At 41.1% G+C, this 11,904-nt stretch overlaps 1 protein-coding gene across 1 annotated transcript; it reads left to right on the top strand.

Annotated features, from left to right (window-relative positions):
* The first annotated feature begins 5,377 nt into the window (after nucleotides 1-5,377).
* On the top strand, nucleotides 5,378-10,261 carry LOC120431763 (uncharacterized protein K02A2.6-like). Its single transcript, XM_039596883.2, has one exon. It carries the CDS (start codon nucleotides 5,699-5,701, stop codon nucleotides 10,037-10,039), a length of 4,341 nt encoding a protein of 1,446 aa, XP_039452817.1. The 5' UTR covers nucleotides 5,378-5,698; the 3' UTR covers nucleotides 10,040-10,261.
* Nucleotides 10,262-11,904: the final 1,643 nt, after the last annotated feature.

The following is an 11,904-nucleotide window of genomic DNA, read 5'->3' as shown; positions in this document are numbered from 1 at the left end:
GTTATGAATTGTTGAATCAATTCTGATTTAAAAAAAAAAACGAAATATTGGTCGCAAAAATTTTTCAGCTCCTTTTTCCGATGTAAAATCGATTTTGCATTAAAAAAAAACTTTAGTGAAATTTTGATAAAGTGCACCGTTTTCAAGTAATAGCCATTTTTAGGTTACTTTTTTGAAAAAAGTCTCAGTTATTCATTTTTGCCTTCCTCGCTGAGGTAAGGCTATAATCCTACTCGAAAAATGAACTTTTGAAAAACAGCTCGTAGACCTATATTCATGTATACCTATCGACTCAGAATCGAAAACTGAACAAATGTCTGTGTGTGTGTGTGTGTGTATGTGTGTGTATGTATGTATGTGTCCAACATTCTTGCCAAGTTTTCTCAGCACTGGCTTAACCGATTTTGATCCAACCGGTTGCATTCGGCTTGGTTTAGGGTCTCATACATCGCTATAGAATTGTTTGAAGTTTCGATAAGTAGTTCAAAAGTTATATAAAAAATGTGTTTTCACATATATTCGGATCTCACTTATATGCATAAAAACTTGGCCGGATCCATTATCTAACCCATCGTTGGTTAGGTAATCAAAAGAACTTTCCAACGAGTCGAAAACATTGAAGATCTGGCAACCCTGTCTCGAGATATGTTCACTTTAGAGTTATTTATGTACTTTTTGGAAGCCAGGTCTCACTTAAATGTATGTAAACTGTGTCCGGATCCACCATCCGACCCATCGTTGGATAGGTAATCAAAAGACCTTTCCAACAAGCCCAAAAGATTGAATATCTGACAACCCTATCAACAGTTTTTACTTCTTTAGTGTTTTTAATACATTTTTCTGAGGCCGGACCTCAGATATTTTGATAAAAAATAATTGTTATTTATACACTGTGTAGTGTATTCACTTTATGAATGCGAGGAAGGCACCAACCACCCAAAGGTGGATTCAGTAACGTTTTTATTGGTAAGTTTGCATTAAATATGATTTTTAACAATTTTACTTGTATTTACAAGTTGTTCAAATCTCACCTCTTATCAAAATTCACATTTGTTTTTTTTAAATATTTTTCTGATGAAATAATGAATCGTCGAATGAATCCTAATCGGTCATATTTCAACAGATTTGTCATGACCAATTTTATCTTTCCCCTATCCGTTTTACTTTCGGTTAAAAACATGCTAATCTCATCCGTTCGTTCCACCTGACTTCATATCACTTTGTCCACAACCCACGAGGTGGCTGCGTTCAACAGGTTGAATGAATATTTTCTCCTCCGATGACGACGGAGCAGGTGATTCCCTTTGCCGAAGGACTCCCTCGAAAAAAAAATGCTACTCTCACTCTTTGTCTGGATTTTCACCTCCTGTAAAAAGGAAGGGAGAAAGAATCCTTGGTAACTTTTTTTTACGTTATTTTTTTCGAAAAATTACAGAAAAAAACTGACGGAGGCCGGTCATTGAATTCTTATCAGGTGTGCGTGTGCGTAGAACCTTGCGGCGAACAAAAGAATTCGAAGGATTCGTGCGCCTTAAGGTGAGGTGGAAGACAAAAAAAAAACGTGGAAAGTCCTTTCTTGCGGCAACCGATTCGAATTTAAAGGAGAGGGATTCCTTGCTTTTTTTTTGGAAAGAGCTTCAAAATGCACCTGACCCATCGAAATCGTTTTTGTGAGTGTGTTGTCAGTTGATTTTTTTTTTGTTCAGGGTGCAAAGGACTCTGCTGTCTGTTATTTATGATTATTCTTTTTTATGTAGAGAGGTTTGAAGCAGATTGATATCAAATCACATTTTGATAACGAAGCAATACTCAATTTAAAAAACATGTCTTGGGCAATTTCTCAAACTATAAATTTAATGGAATTTCATTAGCTAGTTAAGTTAACTGAAGCATTTAAATAAGTAAGAGCTTGATCCTAATGATTAAAGTCCAATCGATTAATAATTGAGATTGATGAAGCCAATAAAAAGCACAACTCATATCGCTCAAGTTAATCAGATCAGAGTAATAACCAACATCAGCCAGCAAGTACTTTCATCCCGATAATCCTGTATAATTTCCCCAATCCAGTTCACATTAATTCAAGCCCAAATTTCCTCCTTACTAACGAAAGCAACACTCATTCGGTAGCTTTACTGCTTTCCTTTCACGATTAACAGGGATAAAAAAAACCCAAAACCGCACTCTTCAATTTCCCAAAAACCACCGGGCTAAATTCCATTTAATCCGGTAGCCCACCTGATTGCTTCTGAAAAACTTCTGAGCTTCGGGAAAATGGGTCAAGTGTTCGATTAGGCTCAACCCACCGCCGAAAAATAAGGCCTGGAATCGAAAACAATGGTTGATGTATGGGCTGATTAAAAATCAATCTTAAGGCACCTCTTACGCGAAAGAAAAATGACTGTTATTTTGAAGGGTTGAGTGCAATATTGGGCCGTAAAATTCGGCATGCCCAATCATTTAAAGTGGAGTTTTTCCATGGAGAAATGCAAAGAAAATGCTTGTTTTCAGTTTTCTTTTTTTTAATTTTATTTCATGTTTAATGTTTAATGTTTAATGTTTAATGTTTAATGTTTAATGTTTAATGTTTAATGTTTAATGTTTAATGTTTAATGTTTAATGTTTAATGTTTAATGTTTAATGTTTAATGTTTAATGTTTAATGTTTAATGTTTAATGTTTAATGTTTAATGTTTAATGTTTAATGTTTAATGTTTAATGTTTAATGTTTAATGTTTAATGTTTAATGTTTAATGTTTAATGTTTAATGTTTAATGTTTAATGTTTAATGTTTAATGTTTAATGTTTAATGTTTAATGTTTAATGTTTAATGTTTAATGTTTAATGTTTAATGTTTAATGTTTAATGTTTAATGTTTAATGTTTAATGTTTAATGTTTAATGTTTAATGTTTAATGTTTAATGTTTAATGTTTAATGTTTAATGTTTAATGTTTAATGTTTAATGTTTAATGTTTAATGTTTAATGTTTAATGTTTAATGTTTAATGTTTAATGTTTAATGTTTAATGTTTAATGTTTAATGTTTAATGTTTAATGTTTAATGTTTAATGTTTAATGTTTAATGTTTAATGTTTAATGTTTAATGTTTAATGTTTAATGTTTAATGTTTAATGTTTAATGTTTAATGTTTAATGTTTAATGTTTAATGTTTAATGTTTAATGTTTAATGTTTAATGTTTAATGTTTAATGTTTAATGTTTAATGTTTAATGTTTAATGTTTAATGTTTAATGTTTAATGTTTAATGTTTAATGTTTAATGTTTAATGTTTAATGTTTAATGTTTAATGTTTAATGTTTAATGTTTAATGTTTAATGTTTAATGTTTAATGTTTAATGTTTAATGTTTAATGTTTAATGTTTAATGTTTAATGTTTAATGTTTAATGTTTAATGTTTAATGTTTAATGTTTAATGTTTAATGTTTAATGTTTAATGTTTAATGTTTAATGTTTAATGTTTAATGTTTAATGTTTAATGTTTAATGTTTAATGTTTAATGTTTAATGTTTAATGTTTAATGTTTAATGTTTAATGTTTAATGTTTAATGTTTAATGTTTAATGTTTAGTGTTTAATGTTTAATGTTTAATGTTTAATGTTTAATGTTTAATGTTTAATGTTTAATGTTTAATGTTTAATGTTTAATGTTTAATGTTTAATGTTTAATGTTTAATGTTTAATGTTTAATGTTTAATGTTTAATGTTTAATGTTTAATGTTTAATGTTTAATGTTTAATGTTTAATGTTAAATGTTTAATGTTTAATGTTTAATGTTTAATGTTTAATGTTTATTTTTTTCTTGCGATTTTGCGTGAACTGGTCCACGCCCAAAAACACTTTCGACGATCCTCGATAACCATGTCATGAAACCTCTCTTCATTGGTTAACGAGCCAAGGATTTATGGTAAAGTCGAGGTCCTGCGTCTGACCAAGTCCCATTCACTCCCACTTTTAAAAATCCCTTCCCAGTGTTCGAAATCAACGCAAAATAATACAGCACAGCCACGCCAAAAATGATTACAGGTTTCAGGATCAACCTCTTAAATGAAAGCTTCCCGCTGCGAACTTGCTTCTGGTTGATGCTCAACGGTGCTTCAAGATTTACCTCAGCGAAACAATAATGATCATGATTACGATCTCGAGTACCCAGCCGCGAGTATGATTGGCTTCCGACGACAGCTTCGCGAAAAGAAAAGAGGTCTCTGCTCAGGCGTTTCCCGACGGAGGATGATTAATTTGAAAATTTTATGTATTTTTCAAAAGATTTAAAAAGCGACGAACCTCCTCACCGTTTTTGACGAGCTCACGGGATGGATGGAGTAATTAATGAAGACAATAATTTATGGCAGCGGTTAAGCCCTCGGTGCAGTTCGACTTTCCATTAACGATAAATTAATTATATATGCATTATTTTGTCGGAAGGCACTCAAAACTCGTCGTCACTCATGAAGCTGACGATCCTGAGCCTTGTGGCGAAGAAAGTTGAGGAATTTCTGACAAAATATTTTACTTTAACCTAAAAAATAACAAATTTCGCCTCCTAGAGAGCCCAATCCAAGTGGTCCTCAATAAATTAACATTAAGGCTTGGCTGCGTATAAATAATGCTATTTATCGGTGATAAGAGCGATTACAGCACCAAAGTGGCACGAGCCTGGCAAAAAGCTGCAAAATGCAGCTTGGACAACTGTCAGGTTGAGCATTAAGAAGAATGAAGTAAAAAAAAATTGTGATCGAACACGCGCGCCCAGTTGCATCTGTCATAATGCGATTGCGAAAAAAAAATAAAAAGTTTTAACCCTATTTGCTTGCGCGCTTATCATCAGATATGAGTGATTATTTAATAATTTGCTTACCGCGCGGAAAGGGGATGAAATGTGATTGGTACTTCAAACTATACACTTTTATAAATAAAGATAATTTTACTCCCTAAAATTTAGACCGCTGTCAAAATTATAGGATTTGTTCAAGGAACGTATTTTTTCAGATTTCTTTAAATGTCTCCTAGGTAACTCTTTAAACGAAATTAAGTTCCATTCAGAAGAACCTTAGATATTGCAAAATACGTAGACATTCATCGAACATATTGTCATGCTAAATTAAAAAAAAATGCAAAATTCAATTTGCAATCGCCGTTGATTGACAAAGTTCGTATTTTTCAACAGCTTTTGCAAGATACTTAACTCTAGCACAAAAGATGCTCAATAAATTGCCTATACGAATATAAAAAAAAAACGAAAATAAAGTATGTATTTTGGGAAGTAAACTTTTCGTAATAAAAAGTCAAATAATTAATCAAATTTAGTTTTGGTGTACTTATTTTCCTTTAAGAAATCCTAATCATCTTTATAGCTGTTGGGTGGGCACCCTGCACCACACTCTGCGACAGGGTCGCCCGGACGTCAACAGCTGTCAACACCAGCCAGCGAGCGGAAGCGAGCTTGGCTGTCATTACTCGCCCGACAGCCGACAACTACACCACGCGGAAATATTTTAATTTGTAGTTTTACCGTAATAAAAGTAATTAGTTTGTTGTATAGTACCACCTCGCGTTTCACTATTACAACAAGTGGCGACGGGTCTGTGGAGTTTGTCGGTTTGTCAATTTTTTTTTTCGGCGAAAATCGCAAAATCGTTGTTGCCGTGCTTCCACGTGGACGTTTCTTCCGTGGCCCGCAGCGATGTCCAACCCACCGGGAATCAACAAATCCGGAAGCGCTGGATCCGGTCAAGCGAGCGGGGAACAACCGTTCAAGGACACCATCATCCAGCTGCTCGCCAATCAACACGCGCTGATGGAGGAGCTCACCGAACAGGTGAAGAACCTGCAGGCGGCGCCCCGGAACGAGCTGGTGCTGGACTCCCTGGCCACGAACATCACGGAGTTCGTCTACGACGCGGACAAGGGCTGCACGTTCGACACCTGGTACGGACGGTACGCAGATTTGTTCGACGCCGACGCGTCGTCGCTCGATGACGCTGCGAAAGTCCGGCTGCTTCTGCGGAAGTTGTCCCCGGCCGCGCACGACCGGTACACGTCGTTCATCCTCCCGAAGGTTCCAAAGGACTTCAAGTTCAAGGAGACCGTCGACAAGCTCAAATCCATTTTCGGCACACCCGTGTCGATCTTCCATCGTCGCTATCAATGTCTGCAGACAGCGAAGGACGAGTCAGAGGATTTGATCAGCTATTCCTGCAGAGTCAACCGCGCCTGCGTGGACTTCCAGCTGAAGAAGCTCGACGAGGAACAACTGAAGTGCCTGGTGTTTGTGTGTGGACTTACGGCTGCCAAGGACTCAGACATCCGTATGCGTCTGTTGTCCAAGATCAACGAATCTCAGGGCATGACCCTCGAGAAGATCGTAGAGGAATGCAAATCGCTCGCTACTCTCAAGCAGGACACCGTCCTAATTGGGAGCCATGCATCCTCCTCCGTGCAGCTGTCCACAAACGCGGTCCGGACCGAGACGAAGCAGAAGCCCAAGGGGAAGTTCGGAGGCAAGCAGCGCGACAACATCCCGAAATCACCGTGCTGGTCGTGCGGCGGAATGCACTATATGGACGAGTGCAAGTTTCGGGAGCACAAGTGCCGGGACTGCAACAGAGTGGGACATCGCGAAGGCTACTGTTCCTGCTTCTCAGCAAAGAACCGGACCAAGAAGGAGCACAAGTTCCAGCCGAAGCCGCAGCAGAAGCAGCGCTCGAGCAAGAGCGTGACCGTCGGAAGCATCCAGCAGGGTCGGCGCTACACAACCGTCGGCATCAACGGCGTGCCGGTGGAGCTTCAACTAGATTCCGGCTCGGATATCACCATTCTCTCATATCAGAACTGGGAGAAAGCTGGACGTCCTCCAACGGTTCCACCGGACTGCTCTGCGAGGGCAGCCTCCGGGGACAAGCTGAACATCTCTGGGATGTTTTCGGCTACCATCAGCATCGGCGGAGTCCACAAACAAGGCAAGTGCTACGTGAGTGGACCGCAGCTTAACCTCAACGTCCTCGGAGCCGACGCCATGGACAAGTTCGGCCTCTGGGATGTTCCACTGTCGTCCATCTGCAACCTGGTGGCCAGTGCGGACGAAGACGCTGACGTTGCCGAGCTGAAGTCGCGGTTTGCGGACGTGTTCAGCGATCGCGCTGGCGTCTGTAAGAAGACGCAGGTTCACCTCGACCTGAAGCCAGATGCGAAGCCTGTGTTCCGGCAGAAGCGGCCTGTGGCGTACTCCATGGAGGCCACCGTGGAGGATGAGCTGCAGCGACTCCAAGATCTGGGCATCATCACCCCGGTCACGTACGCGGATTGGGCCGCGCCCATCGTGGTCGTGCGGAAACCGGATCGCTCTATCCGGATCTGTGCCGATTATTCAACCGGGCTGAACAACGCTTTGGAGCCGAACAGCCACCCACTACCCCTGCCCGAGGACATCTTCGCGCGAATGGCCAACTGCACCATCTTCGCGAACATCGATTTGTCCGACGCATACTTGCAAGTGGAGGTCGATGAGGAGAGCCGCAAGCTGCTGGTCATCAACACCCACAAGGGGTTGTTCCAGTACAACCGCCTGTCTCTCGGGATCAAGAACGCTCCGGGGGCATTCCAGAAGATTATGGACACGATGCTGTGCGGACTGCCGCGCACCTGTCCGTACCTGGACGACATCATCGTTGGCGGTCGAACGCGGCAGGAGCTCAAGCAAAATCTTCAGCAGGTTTTCCAGCGCCTGCAAGAGTACGGGTTCACCGTGAAGCTCAGTAAGTGCCGCTTCTTCATGAACCAGGTCAAGTACCTGGGCCAGCTGCTGGACGCCGAAGGTATTCGCCCCGACCCGGAGAAGATTGCCGCCGTCGTGAACATGCCAGCCCCTCACGACGTTTCCACACTTCGGTCGTACCTGGGTGCGATAAACTATTATGGGAAGTTCATCAAGGAGATGCGGAAGTTTCGGCAGCCGCTGGACGACCTGCTCCGGAAGGGTGCCAAGTTCGAGTGGTCGGCCGACTGTCAACGCTCATTCGACCGCTTCAAGGAAATCCTGCAGTCTCCTCTCTTGCTCACCCACTACAATCCGCGTCTGGACATCGTGGTCTCCGCGGACGCATCCAACGTGGGCATCGGCGCCCGCATCGCACACCGCTTCCCGGACGGCACCGAGAAGGCAATCTACCACGCGTCCAGAAGTCTGACTCCGGCGGAAAAGAATTACAGCCAGATCGAAAAGGAAGCCCTCGCTCTGGTGTACGCCGTGACCAAATTTCACCGGATGATCTACGGACGCAACTTCCTCCTGCAAACGGACCATAAACCACTTCTCTCGATTTTTGGTTCGAAGCAAGGAATACCGGCGTACACTGCTAACCGCCTGCAACGGTGGGCTTTAACGATGCTTCTCTATGATTTCCACATAGAGCATATCGCTACCGATCACTTTGGGCACGCTGACATTCTATCTCGCCTGATTAATGCTCATGTTAAACCGGATGAAGATTTTGTTATTGCGTCGATAGAGCTTGAGAGGTCGATCTGCAGCATTGTGAGCCAGTCTTTGGGATTCTTGCCGGTCACCTACAAGGTGATTGCCGCAGAGACTGAGGGAGACGAAACCCTGCAGAAGGTGAAGCACTACGTCATCCACGGCTGGCCGGAGAACAAGAAAGCTGTCGAAGGCGCAGAAATCCAGCAGTTCTTCGCTCGTCGTGAGGCACTCAGCATCGCTCACAAGTGTCTCATGTATGGAGAGCGGATCATCATCCCCAAGAAGCTGCAGAAGCGGGTGCTCCAGCAGCTGCACAAGGGCCATCCGGGCATCGAGCGATCGCGGTCGCTGGCGCGGAACTACGTGTATTGGCCGAACATCGATGATCACATTTCCAACCTGATCAAAGCTTGCAACGAGTGTGCTGCGGTGGCCAAAACTGACACGAAAACAGCGCTCTCATCGTGGCCCATCCCGGAGCGGCCATGGCAGAGGCTGCACGTCGACTACGCCGGACCGGTGGACGGAACGTACTTTCTGGTCCTGGTCGACGCCCTCTCGAAGTGGCCGGAAGTGGTTCCAACGCGGCGGATCACCACGGAGAAGACCCTGGCCATCCTGCGTAACATCTTCTCGAGATTCGGCATGCCGGAGGTGCTGGTCTCCGACAACGGCCGGCAGTTTTGCAGCGAGCACTTCGAGAGGTACTGTGACGTCAACGGTATCATGCACCTCAAGACCGCGCCGTACCACCCGCAGAGCAACGGCCAAGCTGAGAGGTTTGTTGATACTTTTAAACGTACACTCAAGAAAATTCAAGCAGGAGGGGAGGAACTAGAAGAAGCGATCGACACTTTCCTCCAGTGTTACCGGTCCACACCGTGCCGCAGCGCTCCAGAGGGGAAATCTCCAGCGGAAGTTCTTCTCGGCGGTCGCATCCGTACCTCGCTCGAGCTGATGAAACCACCAAGCAGCTTCTACAAGGACTCCAGTTCCAAGCAAGATCAGCAGTTCGACCGTAAACACGGTGCCAAGGCGAAGAACTTCGAGCCCAAAGACGGAGTGTTTGCGAAGGTTCACCACGGCAACGAGTGGAGCTGGGTGCCAGGTGAGGTCGTGGAGCGGATCGGGACGGTCATGTACAACGTGTGGTTACCAGACCGTCAGCAGCTGATCAGATCCCACAGCAACCAGTTGCGCAAGCGCCACGGTGGTGCTTACGCCACTGAAGCGGAGTCTCAACCAACCATTCCACTGGATCTGCTACTCAACACGTGGGGCATCAAACCTCCCGGGCCATCGGAGTCTCCGGAACCGGCGGGTTCACCGGAAGCTTCGCTGCCGTACCCGGACAGCCCACTGACGTATCCTGAGGATGAGCAGCTGAACGAGTTGCAGCAGGAGTTCCTCCGCGAGTTGATGCAGCCGCCCGAGCGACGTCGTCCAAGACGACCCCAATCGCCAGCTGTTCCTGCGGTGGCTCCTGCCGGACGACCAGTCCGCAACCGGAAAGCGCCGAGTCGCTACGAGCCGTACCATCTATACTAAAGGGGGAGGTGTTGGGTGGGCACCCTGCACCACACTCTGCGACAGGGTCGCCCGGACGTCAACAGCTGTCAACACCAGCCAGCGAGCGGAAGCGAGCTTGGCTGTCATTACTCGCCCGACAGCCGACAACTACACCACGCGGAGTTTTAATCTGTTTCATTTTAGTCTTTAATAAAAGTAATTAGTTTGTTGTATAGTACCACCTCGCGTTTCACTATTACAACAATAGCCGAAGACACAAAATCGTTCAAATAATTCCTCATGAATAGACAGATTTCCAAAGTTATATGGAGACTGATATGGAATAACTAATGTTGTAGAGATTTTTTTTTTTTAAATGGAATGCAATAATTAAAATGATTTTTTATGACATTGAAAATGCATGGACAGAAATTCATAATAAAAAAATCATTTAGTCCCTTAAAATCAAAAATACTGAATTTCGAATAAAATTTACAAATTTCTTAAGAATAACTAATATAAACTTAATTTGATTGAAAAATATTTTTTTAAATATTTTATTCAAGTCTAGTACAAATTATGTTTAAAGTTTTAGTCAATCCCCCCCTTCAAAGTCCGTCCGAACAATAAAGAGACAAAAAAAAACGATTTTTTCAAAAAAGTTCAAATTTTTTATGGAAGTTTGAGTGCAATTAACTGAAATCAATTTAAAATGCATTACCCTGTGTTTAGAATTATTTTTAGAATGTTTGGGTTAGTTCAACAGATATTTTAATTTTGATTAATTTTTGATGTAAAAAGTTGTTTTTCGATAAAATGTTGGAATTCATTCAGGCCTGCCCAACGTCCGGCCCGCGGGCCGGATCCGGCCCGTGAAGCCATTTCATCCGGCCCGCGACGGCTTTTCGAAATAGGTCTATGACCGTACCTTAAAGTGATTGTCTGAATTTAAAAAAATAAGCTTGAAACCAAATTTTAACATATTATAACAATTATAACATTATAACGTTTCGCAAAATTGTGAAATTTATGAAAAAGCTTGGATTGTTTTCTAAAAACGTTCAAAAAGACACTTAATTAAAAATTTATTTCATTTTTAATTGTATTCACTTCAAACTGAAGTTTTTTTTTTCTATTTTTTAAATAAATAGGTTAGCAAAAACTTATGTATTCACCAGAACAACTTTTCAGTGATAAAGTGTTGTTTTTAATTCTTTATAAAAGCAAATTATTCATACAGAAAAAAAAGATCGCTGCAAATATTTAAAAAAATATAAAAAATGTCTCAAAGAGTCAAGATATCAAGAAATTTTGGAGCAAAAAAATTATTTTTTTCATAAGCTTTGAATTTTGAAGAATAACGAATTGAAAATTATTTAACATATATTTTTTTCACTTTTTAAGTTTTGTGTGTGTTTACAATCATTTAAAAAAATTGGAATAAAGGTACACAACAACGTAAAAAGTTTTTTTTTGTAAAGGATATTCGAATCCAAGTTTCGTTTGAATACATTTTATCATGTCTTATAGATTTTTTCTATTGTAGTGTTGAGGAAATCAAACTAAAAAAATGCAACGAGCATTGAAATTTTAATGTTTTTTTTTCATAACAAAATTAAAGCAAGGTATTTAACTGCAATCGTCAAAAACAATAACTATACAATTTCAAACGAACAAAAATTAGAATAAGTCAAATAAACACATTTTGAAAGTTATTTTTGTTTTCCATTCTTAAAATCAAGATATATGAATCTTATTTGCAACACTTCTTCTTTCATTTATTTACTTTAAAAAAACACAATCATAAACAAATTAAAAAATGTTGATAAAGTAACTTTTATCAAATATTAGTTCCGGCCCGCCACTGCTTCAAAAAAATCAGATCTGGCCCGCAGGGCCAAAAG

This window comes from Culex pipiens, chromosome 2 (genome assembly GCF_016801865.2).
Source record: "Culex pipiens pallens isolate TS chromosome 2, TS_CPP_V2, whole genome shotgun sequence".
Taxonomy (NCBI): Eukaryota; Metazoa; Arthropoda; class Insecta; order Diptera; family Culicidae; genus Culex; species Culex pipiens.
This window is presented reverse-complemented; position numbering and strand designations above follow the sequence as displayed.